This window comes from Melopsittacus undulatus, chromosome 2 (assembly GCF_012275295.1).
Source record: "Melopsittacus undulatus isolate bMelUnd1 chromosome 2, bMelUnd1.mat.Z, whole genome shotgun sequence".
Classification (NCBI taxonomy): domain Eukaryota; kingdom Metazoa; phylum Chordata; class Aves; order Psittaciformes; family Psittaculidae; genus Melopsittacus; species Melopsittacus undulatus.
Window position 1 is genome coordinate 53,631,490 of NC_047528.1, and position 15,642 is coordinate 53,647,131.

The window sequence follows — 15,642 nt, forward strand, 5'->3', positions numbered from 1 at the left end:
ATATTTTTGTCACGTAGTCTGTAATTTCCTTAGAACATGGTACTTGTGAATACCTATTTTTTTTTCATCTTTGATAGTGAAGTTTAAGATGGGTGGCCACAAAACCCTGTATTGTGATACTGAGCATTCACGTTCAGTGCTCTTACACGACATAGCAAATGTACTGCCATATTTGGAGAGCTCCAGCATTGCTCCTTACCAGGATGATTGGCAGTCTGGACTTTTAATGACTCTTACCAGAAAAAGAAAACTTACACTCTGATACAGCAATGTATTGAGAAAGACTAGAACCTGTATTTGTTGGCAAGTGGAGTTCGATACACTAGCAGTTTATTGGAGGACTGTGACATAGATTGTGCTTTTTTTTTTGCTCTTAAGCTTTTTTATTTTTCAGTTTGATGTTGTCCTGGTGTCATAATACATAATGGTAGTTAAAACAGCAGTTAAAAGTGTTTGGGCTGTAATACCAATGAGCTGTAAGGTCCAGTAGAGTCTTGAACCCTTGCTTTCTTTGGTATTTTAAATACTGAGTAAAAGAAAAGAAATATGTCATGCTGTAGTGAGTATCTGTCTGTTGAATTAGGCTTTCTTTTTCATCCAATATTCATTAAGTTCTGTCACACCATATAGTTTATAAAATCACCTACTGTTACCAGGCTCTGAAAATGTAAGCACCAGAGGGAGAACTGAAGATGGTAAATGTATTTCTTTTCTGCTGTCATTTTTTTAGTCATATTGAGTTTCTTTTAAGAAAATTAAACTTTCACAGAGGGGTCCAGATTCAAAGAAAAAAAAGGAAATTAAGCAGTAGTTTTAAAAGAATTTTAAATTCTTACTGTAACTTTTTCAGTTTTTAAGATATTGTACTTAGGAAAAAGTGTAAATTTAAAGTAGCAAATGTAAATGTATAGTGGTATGTTTGCATGTCGCATGTGAACAGAATCATAGAGCGTATAGTCAGTAGCCTCAGAAGCCTTACATTAGCATCTGACTAACCTGCTTACTATGGGTCTGACGTATGCACTTTTCATGGGCTTTTTTCTTTGTCAAAATATGATATACATGTATAAACACATGCACATGTATGCATATGTAGAACATCCCTGAACACTTGTGTTGAATCACTTTATATGTGCTACTTTGGAGATAAAAGCCAAAGTATAATACAAATATAGGTGTGGAGCATGTATGTCATACCTTCACATCTTATATATAGGTATTTATTAAGTATTACAAAAGATGTCATGTGCAAGGGATTTATCTGGGACTGAGTAGATAAATGAATTCCTTTTGATTTGAATGTGAGAATGTATGTATTGACCTTATACAGAGGCAGATATCCTTGGAAGAATGGCTTAGCAGTTATACGAAAGAGAGCTGTGAAAAATGCTGCGTGTTTTTTCTGTAATCATGATGTGTCTGAACTACCTTTTTATCAGTAGCTAATGTTAAATGTACCTGATCTGAGTAGCAGGGGGCCTAGTTAAGCATAGGTAAAATACATTCAGATAAGATGTGATAAAAATGCTACAGAATGGCTACTGTCTTCTTATATGGGTAAATATGGTGTGCAGATAAATGTAAACACATAATAAATAAATATGCAAATATATGAATAAAATTTTTTTTAATAAAAAGAATATAATGTCATAAAAACTAGTCAATGTTTCTTTCTGAAGAAAGTGAGTACACCTGCTAGGGTATCTTTTTATGTCATTTAGATAATAAAGTCATCATCATGCCCTCATGTGGATTCTGTAGACAAGAGGTTCTACATGTGGTCCCTTGATAATTGCCTAAATTAAAATATTAAAGGCCTAACAGCCGTTGCTTTGACCTTTTTCTGCCTTGCTGCAGACAGATGAGCTGCTGTTTATTACAAAGGTTCCTTCCCACAGGTGAAGATTTAAGTGAGATTCCAGTACCCTCTTTCCCACCTCCTTTACAATGTGGTATATCAGAACCCTGCTGCTTCAACAGCTTTGATTAGAGCCCTCCATCCTTATGATCCCCAGAATGCGTTTATCATTCTCCAGATATTTTGATTAGTTTTTAAAAAATATTTCAGATTCCAGTGCTTAAAAGCAGCAATTTAATAAATATTTATCCCCCTGAAGTTGCTCATTTGAAAAGTTTTGTATGGCTAACCTCATTGCTACAGTGATGAAATCAAACTGAGAGATGAAAACAAGAATCAGCAATATACTAGCTAACTTGTTGGCTGGTTAACAGCAATCAGCCTCTTCAAAAGAAATTTTTGAACTTGTGTTATTTTTTTCCATGAATATTGCAGAATCAGAGCTTTAATTGGGGCTGTGTCCTTACAAAGCAAAGCCATGGGAAAAGCTGTGTAAACATTAAAGCCTCAGGGGAACAGCAGCATTAGAAAAAAAATGTTTTACAGTTGAGAGGGTGAGGCAGAGAAGGAAAGTGTTACAGACATGAAAACCACAGGATCAGTATTCCTATGGAGCTGATAAGCAGAGCTCCAAAGTTCCTGCTGAATGCTCCCTACTTGTATTTCTACTGGAGCTCTTGGAAGGGCTGTAGCAGAACATGGGGGATGTGACTACATATAGACGCAGAAAGATGTGATTATAAGGGGCATCCTTCATGCCAGGTGTCAGTCAGAAAAATAATTGCAATTGTATTTTATCACAGGGATTGAATTGGAATTGGATATGTTCAGAGTTGAAGTTGAGAGTGTGTAACGCAACCTAAATTGTTAGATCAGATTTAATCTGTTTACTGTACGTTCTGGGAGAACAAAAGAGAATTTTGACTGTCAAGTGTAGATTGTGGTTGTGTTTCTTTTAAAGGAGAGGGTAACTTGCAAGTATTTTTCCTGGTGGAGGAAAAAGCTCCCCTTCCCCCTCCAAGCTTCTGTGAAAACAAATAATTATTCTAGCTCTTCAAGGGGAAAAAATGTGTGTGATAAGCTTCATGGGTGTTATGTTTTAAGCCTGCCGGGTAGATTTGATCCTCATGTTCAAATATTTTTTTTCCAATATATAATTAATTTTCCTTATTTTTTGAAGGTACGTGTTGACAGTGGTGTACAACAAGGAAGCGATATTAGCATTTTTTATGATCCTATGATCTCAAAAGTGAGTTGATGATTATTTTTCAATACTCAACAGGTATGAAACACTAATTTTGTAAATGGATCTTTTAAATGAGGGAGAGAGTATATTAAAGGATTGGTAAATCAGTATTTTAAAGGTGCTAGGAATAACATGCCTCAAGGAAATATGAAAAAATGAAGGAAGGTTGGGACTAGAGGAAATTTAGTGTCAGTTCTCAACATTTTTTTAATAATCTTTTGACACTGTAACTATCTGTCTTGCAGTTTCTGATTATTGAAAAGATTCTGATTTAAACAGAAGCTGTTACTTTCAAGCTTAGGTGCTGTCCATCTCTCTTTTTTTCATGTAGCCTAGCCAGAACTAACATTTCATTAATTCTGGCTTCCAAAAGTGTTGAGTAATCCCAAGCATAAATATAGGCTGGGCATAGAATGAATTGAGAGCAGCCCTGAGGAGAAAGACTTGGGGCTGTTTGCTGGAGGAGAAATTCAGCATGACCTGGGTATGTGGGCTTGCCACCCAGAAAGCCAGCTGTATCCTGGGCTGCATCAAAAAGAGCGTGACCAATGGGTTGATGAAGGGGATTCTCCCCCTCTACTCCACTCTTGTGAGACCCCACCTGCAGTGCTTTGTTCGGCTCTGGGGCCCCCAGTACAAGAGGGACATGGACCTGTTGGAGTGAGTGCAGAGGAGGGCCATGAAGCTGATCAGAGGGTTGGAGCATCTCTGCTATGGAGGCAGGCTGAGAGAGCTGGGCCTGTTCAGCCTTGGAGAAGAGAAGGCTCTGGGGAGACCTTACAGCAGCCTTCCAGTACCTAAAGGGGTGCCTACAAGAAATCTGGAGAGGGACTTTTTACAAGGGCAAGTAGTGATAGCACAGCGGGGAATGGCTTTAAGCTGAAAGGGGGTAGATTTAGATTAGCTATTTGGAAGAAATTGTCCAGAGAAGTTGTGGATGCATCATCCCTGGCAGTATTCAAGGCCAGGCTGGATGAGGCTTTGACCACCCTCATCTGGTGTAAGGCACCCCTACCCATGGCAGGGGGGTTGGAAGTGGGTGATCTTTAAAGTCCCTTCCAGTCCAACAGATTCTATAAATCTATGAAAAAGAAGCCGTGAAAGAAATGGCTGATAATGTCTATTAGTATTAGTTATTATTAATCAGTAATATATTGGTAAAATCAAGATATGACATAGTCAGAGTTCAGTTGTCAATATTCACACTTAAATCTTAGAAGTTGGTTGGTCACTATGAGTAAGGAGAATCAACTAGATATTGAACCTCTGCTCTAATTTTCTGTGTGCCTAAAGATGAAGAGAGACCTTATTTAAATGCTCTTAAGTTTTATGAAGGAAAAGTGATTTGCCTTCTTTCATTGAATGGGTTAAGAGATCTTACTTTTTTTTTCTTGATGTTTTAGAGTGCCTCTGAAACACAGATACAGTAATGTGCAAGAAATGTTTTTGTGACTGGAAGTTCTGCGAACCATTTTTATTTTAAATGCTATTCAAAATCTAGAGACAAACGATCTCATTTCTGTGTAAATTAAATACTTTTTTCCCTTTTTTAGCTGATTACCTATGGCTCTAATAGAGCTGAAGCATTGAAAAGAATGGAAGAGGCTTTGGACAATTACGTAATTCGAGGTAACTATAGAAATTTGGGTTCCTAGTGTGATAGGCTGCCATCTATTTCAAGAAAACAGCTTGAAAATGTAGTAATTAGCAAATTGAGTAAAGTTCCCGCTTCTTAAGTGCAAATTAAACCAGGAAAAGCTTGTGTTAATTAAGCTGAGAAGATACATCAAATCTAAAGAGACTTCATTTTTTTTCTCCATCATTTTTCCTTGAATATTATGAGATAAATATTTTAATTATTTCCTTAAACTCATAAAGGGTTTTCACAGAATGGTAGCATTCATTTATTATGTTGTAGAGGGAAAAAAAGGCCACTGCATTGTAAGGAATTTACAATTCTGAAAATAATTGCCATTTTATAGCAGTTTAATACATTGATAGTGGACAAATAATATCACAACGCAGTTTTTGGTTATTCAGATGTATTTAAAAGATGTGTTGATGCGGTGCTTATTCTTTTAGGGTGACATAGTTTATTGGCAGACTTGACAGTTTTAGATTAATGGTTAGATTTGATGATCTTAAAGTTTTTTTCCAACCTAAACAATTCTGATTATGTATATATATATTTTTCTTACTTTCAAGGTAACTGTTTAGGTTCAGGCAAATTCAGACATAGACTGATGATCAGAATGTCGTTCAGCTCTTGCTGACTGACTGCCTAGGAGAAGTGGCTGTTCTTCCAGCCTTTCCAAGCAGCAAGGGTGAATCAGCTGTGACCATTTTAACTTTTAAGTTTTAGAGAGGGAAGTCATGGTTTGTGTGGGTGAAATTTTTAGATCATACTCTCTGTGTTATGGAAAATAGGAAGGGCGACTCTGGATAGGAGAGGGAAAACCTGGATTTCTTAATTCTTTTCATTGAGGTGATTAGAGAAAGGAACTGTAATGTAGCAAAAATCTTTATTTTACCTCTTAACTCTGTGGGTGTTTTGAGTAGTTAATTTTTTTCCTTACTAGTTAGTATACTTAAACAACCAGGGTAGGTGGAAATGCAACTGTTAGAGGATTTGCTTTGTTCTTTGTTTTGTTTGCTGGGCAGGTTGTTCCATGGTCTCAAATGGGAGAAAGACTTGGAACACTTACTTAATTCTTCCCTTGAACTGATGGGAGAAGGGGCAGGAGAGACATCATACAGTAGACCATCATATGAGTGTTTCTGCAAAACTTGGTTTGGTTTTAGTGATGTCTGCTGAATTCTGCAGATGCCGTGTCAGACTTGAAAGATTTGTTTAGGGGAAAATGAGCATCCCTCTGCCACAGTGTAGCTAGACAGGTGGTAGGATTAGCCACTGTGAATAACTTGCTACCTCTGAAGTGGATGTATACTGGTGCAACTCAAGCCACTAGAGTACTGCTTTACAATGTGCTGATATAAACCCCTGCTGTATAACAGCAGAGTAAATTTATATGAGAAGAATTTATATTGCTATAGTTAGGCTGATGTGATGTAGAATTTGTTAGGGATTTTATTGTTGGTTTTTTTAAGGGAGACAGTCTCTGGACTAAAAATGATGCTGGAAGGATTGTGTTTAATGAGAACACTGGAATTATGTGTGCAGCATCATCTTTTATTTTGCATGATATAATACAAGATGGAATCTGATAATTTGTTCTTAAGTGTTTTACACAGATGAGTATGGCTCTAATAACAGTTAAACAGATCCATAAATGCCTGCCATGTATATAACACCTCACATCTGAAATGTAGTGATTTGCAGTCTTGATTTTTTTTATTAGTTTGTTATTTTTTATTAGTTTGCAGGTATGCGTTTCAGTATTCATACCTGCTACATCTGTAGTATGTCTACCTGTTAAAAAGCTCTCCATCTATGAAAAGCATTAAAAAAGGTAACAAATGAGATACAGAAAGAAATACATTTTTCTTTTTTCAAAGTATTTCAGAGGGCAATTTTTAATTTACCAAAGGTTTCAAAAGTAGATGAATTTCCCGAACATATTTTTCGTAGTGGATGCCAGTGGTTTCAATTTGAAAACGAACAGGATTTTTTGTTTAGTTTTATACAGCTTGTAGTTTCTTCTCAGGGTTCATTTCAAATGGAACATCCATAGGTGTTGAAGTATCCCTTCTTTTGCCTAGTGTGAACAATACTTGATAGGGTTTTTTGTAGAAACTGTTCTATCTGTAATGTTCCGAACTGCATTGCTACATGTAAAACTTCTCCTTATTTGGAGGAATTGTCTCTAATAAGTCCAAGTAAGCTTAACAGGTGATGAAGAAGTGATATATTGGTATCTAAATGAACAAAAATAATAAAACATTAGGAAAATCAAAGAAATTTAATGCAATTTCTTCGTAAAACAATTGTGTATATTTGCTTTAAAATGTTAGGCACCATGTAAAACAGTGAAACCACCTTGACCTTATGTGAAAGTGCATCACATGAAGTCATCTCTCTTACTGAGTTATCAGTAGTAAAAGATACAAAATAGTTTTTACCTAGTTTTGTAGTTCCTTGTTTTTGTATTTGGGTAGTGGACCCGCACATAACTATTTAGGGATCATCATAGCGTTCCTGCATAGTGTGCTCCATATTCTTATTTCTGAACACCATTGTCACCCTCCCCCCAGTTTCCATGGAAGCAGCGTTTTTATGTTTGCTTTGTGATTTAGAGACAGCATGTTTTCCCCTGTAAAGAACAAGTCTCTTCAGTGTTGCAAAGCATTTTAACTAAGCAATACCAGTTGAATTCAGTGTGAATTGTACTGACAGTATACACTGTGAGAATTTAGATTTACATTGCCAAGAATTGCAGCATTTCTGTAAACAAAAATGCTCCTTCACTCGCATAGGGTGGGAATGGGATGGGGTGACTGGGTAACAGGTCAAGGACCATCTAATGGGTAGCTTAGGGACTGCTAATGGAAGATGGAGTCTTTCCCATCACTTCTGTGTCACCAGTTCAAAGCAGGCAAAAGTTGGTAAGGACTTTTAGTCACTAATATTTTGATGGTTGCTTGCTGACCTGTGTGAAATCAGTGGTCTTTATCCAGTTCCTAGAAGACAAATGTCCTCTTGGAACAAATACCAACATATAATGTCATTCATGGCAGTCCCAGCAGAGAATCCAGGGACTGAAGAGGCTCATGGACCCTCCAGGAGGTGAGTCATCCAGGCTGGGTTGAGGCATGCTGACAGCATGAAGTGCAAGGACTTACTCTGCTGCTCCTTGTCTACTGGGTGTATGAGCTGACATTAGATTTCTGCTGCTGTGCCTTTAGGATATCCAAGAGCTACCCCATACTGTTTCAGCCCCATTCCATGTACAGGGAATGGCCTCAGACTACTGTCTATTGAATCGTTTTATAGGACCAGATAGTACCTAGCCTTGAATCCGTGATTTAGCTGTCCCTACCAATTAAATCTGCCTGACAACATTACAAAGGAAACTAGATTAATTGCATTAAAAAAAAAATCCCAAAACCTGATATTTGCAAAGAAAGTAGACTTACGTGAAATTAGAGTAAATAATATTTTAGGCAACCAATACTGCATCTTATAGTGCCTGTAGTAGCAGGAACTTAATTATAAATGGTGGGTAAATCCAGTTGTGATATTTGCATCAGTGCCATGCTCTGGAAATACCTATTGCCTTAATCCCTTATTACAGTTTGGGCTGATGACAACTTGTACACACTTGAAATAAGAAGTTCTACAATCTGTTTGTTGGTAGATGCCAACAATGTGACTAACTGAAGACACATTCATTGTGGTCATGGGAATGAAATCTGCATCTTATTTCCTGTGTAGTATCTCCACTGTTATTATGGGAGCAGATGAAAGTCTAGGATAGTGCTTCTTTGAGTGGTGGCTTGGATTAAATTGTCTCTTGAGGTCCTTCACAGTCTAAATTATTCTGATAGGAACTGGCTCCTTCATTGAGAACTGATCGGAATTAAAAATCTCAGTTGAGACTTCTGAACGAGGAAAACTCTAGTTAGGTAACATTTTCATGCATGGGGCTTCCAGTGTAGTTTAGGGATGATTAATATTCAGGGTCTAACCTAGGGTTGTCTAAGTAGATACACATTTAGTTTTATCCAGTGGTTACTAGAGAATTTGTGAATACTGAAAAGTTCAAGACTTTGGTCAAGCATAGAGGCACTGTTACTCATTGGGATGAGGCATGAATTATTTCCTGTGAACATGCACTGTTGCCCATAGTTCATTTTTCTTTTGTTTTATGCCGCTTTTCTTCAGAAACTTAAGGTTTTGGGTTTTCTGTTTAGTTTGAGCATCAGAAATAAGATATTGAAAGAGCACCTTTCAGTTTATCTGCTTCATATGTAAACATGACATGGTGTGATTTCTTTTTTTTTTCAGTTTCTCCAAGATTTTAGCATGTATTTGTAATCTAATTTGTGCTGCTGGATAATCTGTTCATTTAAAGGCATGTATAAAACCTAATGTGAAGTTCTGGGAAGATATGTGTGAAAATTGTTTTTATTTAAGTAAAAGAAATGGAAATATTTATGCAGCAAGTAGGACTTAGTTCACCAGAGGTCTGATTGGGCAGATAGCTCATATCCTTGAGTGCAGAGATTCCTGTAATCTTTCCTGTGACCTCTACTTTTTATCTTCCCTACTGATTCAGATATAAAGCAGTAACATGAAATTAACAGTCTTTGTGTAAAGTCATCTGTTCTCTGTTGAGATCGCACTTGCTGTGGGGAGAGAGGAATGTAGTAGACTATTTGGGAGAAAGAAGAGTGGGAATAGGAGCATCTGAGGAAAGAGTAAGCAGCAGATAGAGCAAGAAGGAGTAGAAATGAGGTGGAAAGGAGGGAGCCACCAACTGTTGTGGTGAGAATCTTCCAGCATGAGGTAAAAGAGCAAGCATGGAATAGAAAACAAAAAAGTGATGAATAACTGGTGTATGTTTGAGGGAAAAGGGAATATAGAAATTAACTCAGCAATATGAACCTGTCAGAAGAGTGGCAGCAGAACCTGTTGTCATGAGGTTTTGCAACTGTAAGCACACTAATTGAGAGAAAAAACACTGTTGTGCTTAATGCTGTGGAGAAGGCCTTGGCTTACCAAGAAAAAGCACCCAACAACAAACACCCTCCCCCTCCCCCCCCCCCCCCCTTCAGTTTTAGTGCTTTATCATATATTTCAAAGAAATTAATTTTCAGGTATGAAGGTTTTCACAATAAACTTTAATTAAATCCCAAATTACTGAATGATTTTGTCTTTTATGTATTAATTTAGAAGATAATTCTCAGTGGCAGTGATACTTATGTTGCATATCTGCATGGGATCAGAACACAGGGGAGTGTAAATGCACTTATTGATACTGTGAGCAAAACAGTCTTTGTGTATAAGCCTGTTTTCCTGCAAAGCCAGCATATAGTGTCTGTTTGTTCTTTAAAAACATGAAGCAGGCCTCATTTTTCTGGTTGTGCTTTAAAAAAGTGCTGCAACAGGTCGTACAACTGAACTGTGAATTCTCCCTTTTGCTTTGCAGAAGTAACAGGGACTGGGAGTTGTGTGAGACTCTGTATTCTCTGACCCTTTACAGCAGGGACCAACAGGTTCCCAAGTGTGTCACTGTCGAAACCGAAATTGGAGGAGAGGCAACAAACTTGGTTCAAAACCACTAGAAGAGGCCATTGCAGGATGCTTGGCAACACTGGCTTGGAGCACAGATGCTGGCATGAGGAGGAATCTCCTCCTGTTTCTCCTCGTCTTCTTTACTTAAGTGAGTCACAGGGCAGAGAGTGGGAATGGCAGCTTGTCAGTGGAACATTATGGTGTATGGTTTAGAAAGGGTTGTAGACTACTATGCTATGGAGGGGAAAGAGGGAAGGGCAATTGAAGATCAGGTAAAAGATGAAGGCAACATTATTGGTGCAGGAGAGGGGAAATAAGGTACATTTTTATTTTTGTTTTGTCAGAGGAGTGTTTGTTTTTTCTTTATCTTTTAATTAAGGGAGTTGTGGCAGTTGAGGAGACATTGAAAGACAAGTGCTGTTATTTCTAGTTATGCCCCTTAGATATAATGTCCTGGTGTTCTGTTCCCCTTCTTTAGAGTAAAGCGGTAGCTGAGGAGAGGGTGATGGCAGGATAGCCATCCGTTCTTTCACTTGTTCTTGACAAAGCCTGCTTAACTTCTGCTTCCAATTATTCTACTGATTCACACATTCTTACGTGTTTGAATAATGGACTGCTTAATCTTATTGAGAGGTTCAGAAGTATATGCAGTGCAAAATGTAGTTTCAGTTTGAATTAGTGATTTTTTCAGTAGGATACTACCATATATTATCTGTTTCACCGCACACATTTCTCTTTATTCTGATCTATGAGTTTTCTAAGCTCCAGACTTAAATATCTAGAAGAATTAATATTTCAATTGAAATACATGTTCAGCTCTGAGGGTCAGTGATGTACTGATCCCTTTAGAACTTTATGTGGATGTCTGTGTGTTAAAATCACAAAGCTAAAAAAGCCTTTTTTCTTGTTTTGGGGATGGGACTTTGTATGCCGATAGACTTCAGAAAGGAAGCAAAACACAAGCTTTGAAAGACAAACAGTTGAATATCGAGGGTTTTAGGGAATATTCTGATAACTTTTGGAATTGCAAACATAGATGCTAGCTGGGTAGTAATTATGGACCTTGAAAAGTTAATGTGTTAAAAGTGGTGGTTTTATGGTTTGTGCAAATCTGCGATGATGTTATGGGTTTAGGTGGGGAGTTACATAATCAATGTCTCGTAATGCTCAGTGCAGAGCTTGGTTAATACTTTTACGTTTTTGGTTAGATGGGATGCCTCCTAAACTTCATAACATTTATTCTTATTCAGCATTTAAATCGATTGGTGATAATTTAGCTTTGCTGTTTTTTTAAGAAGAGAAGCCTCTAGTACTGTACTCTACGTGTTGTTTTTGCAGTCAGTAAGCACGCAGATAAAGTTCTTTCTGTTCCACTTAGCACTATTTGAAATTATCAGCAAGTTAAGTCTATTCAGCTGCTTATCTACAGAGAGGCATGTAAGACTCCAATTAAGTTTACATGGATAAATGCAGATTTGTGTTTGCAGATGTCAAGATGACAGAAGCTTAATACTGTAAAAAGGCTAATCAACACTGAATATGTTTAGTGTCAGTAAATATCTATAGTGAAAACATTGCCCATGGTTTTATGCCTTGGCATTCCAAGTTCTGATATTTAGTGAGTAAAACTGGTGTGGTATCCTGTTCACAAAACCTGCAATAAAACTTTTGTTTTATATAAGCTTAATTTCATTGTCCTTTTTTTCTTTGTGTTTTCTTGGGAAGACAGGATAGGAATTAGGCTACAGTTTGTAAGTTAATGAAAGATCTGGTATATTTAACAAGGTTTTAAGGCAGATCTAATCCAGAGAATAAGGAAGAGAAAGAGGCAAGATAGAGGCAGGCAGTATGGGAAGTACTCTCTTTTTCTTTTTATTTTATTTAAGTTATTTTAGTGGTTACTGATCAGTTCTGGTGAAAAAAGTGATTATTTAATGTGCTTATGTATTCATTAGTCAATAATCACACAATTTAACTGAGAAATTAATTAAACCTCAGGAATACATGTTCGTTATATATAAAACATAGAAAGATACAAATTTTTCCATTTCATTAGATATTCAGAAGTTAAATGCTAGTCTGCTATTACAAATATATTCTGGAAAATAATGCATAAAAATAGAAATCTAAGAAGAATGTCTTAAATTTAGCTTCTACTGATATAATATTGTATGAAAAATATAGTCAAGTGAAATGAAAAAAATAAGTACAAGGAACATTATCATTTTCTATTTTGACTTAGAGGAAAGAAGAATGTAACTGTAACTGCAGTTCTGCATTAGTCTTAACACTAAAAAAAAATGATGCTGAAGTGAAATTTTGTTTTCTAGAGGGGAAATAAATTGATATAGTTTAGGGTTTTGTTTGTTTGTTGGAAATGTCATGGCTGGTCAGGTTAACAAATGTGATTTTGTTCCTGGCAGGCTGCAGACCTGATCAAGAAAAAGAAAAATTCCCTGAAAACCACTGCAACATAAATACAATATACTTCAGTTTAGTGTCTAACTTTGCATGAAATAAGCACTGCCTGTTAGCCTCTGTTTGATCCTGTGAGAGTGCGGGGCTAATGTCTGGCCAGTGTTTTGGAAGCAGCAGGTAGTCAGGAGCAAGCTGCTCTAGGGGTCCATATTTCTGTAGCCTCGCAGTTACTCACACACAGATGGAGACCTTATGAACTTTGACAGAGGTCATGCTAAATTGCAAATCTAAAACTTCTAGACTTCTGAAGGATTACACTGGTACTTTTTTCTTTTAAAGCCGCATGATTTGGAACATCACTAAAGTTATCAACTCAGTTTTGAGAAGCACGTCAACCACACAGTCATTGCTCAAGTAAGGCTCATGGGGACTGATAAAGATAGCCTTTCACGGCTACTTTAAAAGGAAACTTGTGTATTAAATCTTTAATTTGCATATGTAAAATACATATATTGCTTCCCAAAAACATAGGCTTGTCTGCTCTATCGAACTTGTTAAAGGAATTCTTGAGCTTAAAACGTTGCCAAAGCCTCTGATTTTTCTGATGCAGGAGTTAGAAATAATTAAGACACTCATAGTATTTTTTTTTTGATTTCAGGTCTTTTGGGGCAGTCAGTTGAGACACCAGGCTCTGTCATCTGTCATCAGCCATCATCTCACCAGGGATCTTATAGCAGTTTAGGAAAGAAAAACATGAGATGATCTGGTTACACATTGTAGTGTGTTTAAATCCTGGATTCAAAGTTGGGGAGCACTGAGGGACTCCTCTTTGTCTTCTCATTATAGTCCTGAAGCTATACTTAATAGATTAAAATCTATTCAAATAGATTCAAATGGGAAATTTTGGGGTGATTTTGTAGCAGCAGAAGAAAGACTTCATTTTTTTTTTCCAAGTTTTAGTCATTTAGCATAAGATTTTTTAGAAATGTTTTGTTTAGTACAGATGCAATGTGAGTTTCATTCAGTGTTTATTAAATAAGGGTCCCTGAATGACTAGATCACAGGCAGCAAGGAGGCTGATCCTCTTTTAATCAAATGGTCAGATTTTTATCTTGTCATTATTGATCTGGTTGTGTAATGTGGTACTTAATGGATCATGAACTAGTCTTTAAAGCTATGACTTCATGATTCAATGAGGCTGAGTCTGACTCTGTGTTCTGAAAGTGGTTTCCGTGACGGCCACACAGAGAGCTTGAAAATTCACACCAGCAGCATACCGTAGGGGAAAAAAGCTTTGAAACTGTGTTTGAACTGGTCTGCATATAAAATAACAAGAATGCTACTCATGCTTCTAAACTGCAAAAACACAAAGGGAAAAGAAGTAGGAGTGCAAAAGAATCTCCTTCTGTAGCTACAGCAATTTGCAGTCTCCATACTGCTAGTGTCTTTGCTTTGGTGAGATCTCGATAGTAGGAAAAGTCCAAATAGCTTAATTTATAGTTGAGAGACCTGAGTTTACAATGTATTCTAACTCATGTTATTTTAAACTAGAGCTATTAGATAAAAATGTGAAAATAACTGAATTATGCCATCACTGTTTTAAATCCTAATAACTTGTAAGTAAACATATCTAAAGTAGAATTTAGAATCTTGTGCTTCTAAAGGAGATACAGATGCTCAGACGAATTTTTACAAGATAAACTAGTTTGTGATGTGCTCTGCATTGGTATGCACCTAACACTGAACTTCAGGTGACCTTGCAAATGCAGTGTGATTTGGAGTTGCCTTCGAGGAAAGAATGTGAATTCTTTTGTATTTCCTGAGGGGTGAGAATGTGCATGTTGCACCACTGAAGGTGGATAAACTCTTTCCTATAGCAGCTTCTTCATTTATCCATACCTGGAATGGATGCAACAGCTGCAGCCAATGCTTACAGTTTATGCTCCTGAGTTTCACATTTATTTCAGCTTCTCTCATGAAATATTAATGTTTACAAGGCAGTGCTATTCTGTGTAGTCTTATTTGGATTAAACTGTCATAGCTCTTCAAATTTTCTGTTACAATCTCTTTCACAAATTGAGAATTCAGATAAGGATGGTGTTTTACCTGCATAATCTGAAACTTTTCTTTCAAGAGATGAGCTGTGTGCTGTTGTCAAAATAGAAGGTATCTTATCTTTGAAAATTGTTTGGATTGGGGATGTTTTTCTCAGGGATTTTTTTTTGCACGTCCTTTCCTCTCCCACCTTGTATGAAGGCTTCTTTGTACTTAGTATTTCAGTGAAATTACTTCTAATGGCCGTCATATTTAGTGCTAAACTGCAAAATGCAGTTTAGCATTAAGTTACTAACTTAGTTACACAGCCCTGTTAAATTCAGAGAAAACCAAAGCTTGAAGGATTTCAGCAAGTCCTCTTGTCCGACTGAACGAATTCTGTGATAGGATTGCAGCAGCTATATCTGCTGGCTGACAGATGTTTCTTTAACCTGTTTTTAAACATTTTCACTGACTCCAGAATCTTTCCGTAGGCAATATTTTTTCCAGTGTTATCTACCCTGACTACATTATCTTGTGCTGACATCTACTCCTGATTGTGTTTTTTTCCAGTCTGTGCTGGAAATGGGATGTGGTTTATTTCTTCATGAAAAAAAATAAAATCTTTTACTCATCTCTGAGGAAGGGGCAGAAAACTTACTGTTTTGTGTGCAAGTACCAGACTGACACTGGCAGCATCCTTTGAGCTGCGTAGCTTTAGATTGTGTTTGTTAGAAGTTGTCTTTCTTTGTTGGTACAAAAAGCAGGGGAAAAGAAGGGAAAGAAAAAATATAGAAAGAAAGAAAGAAAAAGATAAAGAGACAGGCTAAGACACTGAATGAAAGGAAATTCAGGAAAAAAAAAGAAAATATTCAAAGAAATTAAAGGACA

At 36.8% G+C, this 15,642-nt stretch overlaps 1 protein-coding gene across 1 annotated transcript in view; it reads left to right on the forward strand.

Annotated features, from left to right (window-relative positions):
* The window catches only part of PCCA (propionyl-CoA carboxylase subunit alpha), a 274,818-nt gene that overhangs the window by 116,288 nt on the left and 142,888 nt on the right, over positions 1-15,642 (forward strand). Inside the window, exons 15-16 of the mRNA XM_031045567.2 lie at positions 3,039-3,107; positions 4,658-4,733. Coding sequence (XP_030901427.2) covers positions 3,039-3,107; positions 4,658-4,733 — 145 coding nt within the window. The remainder of the gene's footprint in view (positions 1-3,038; positions 3,108-4,657; positions 4,734-15,642) is intronic.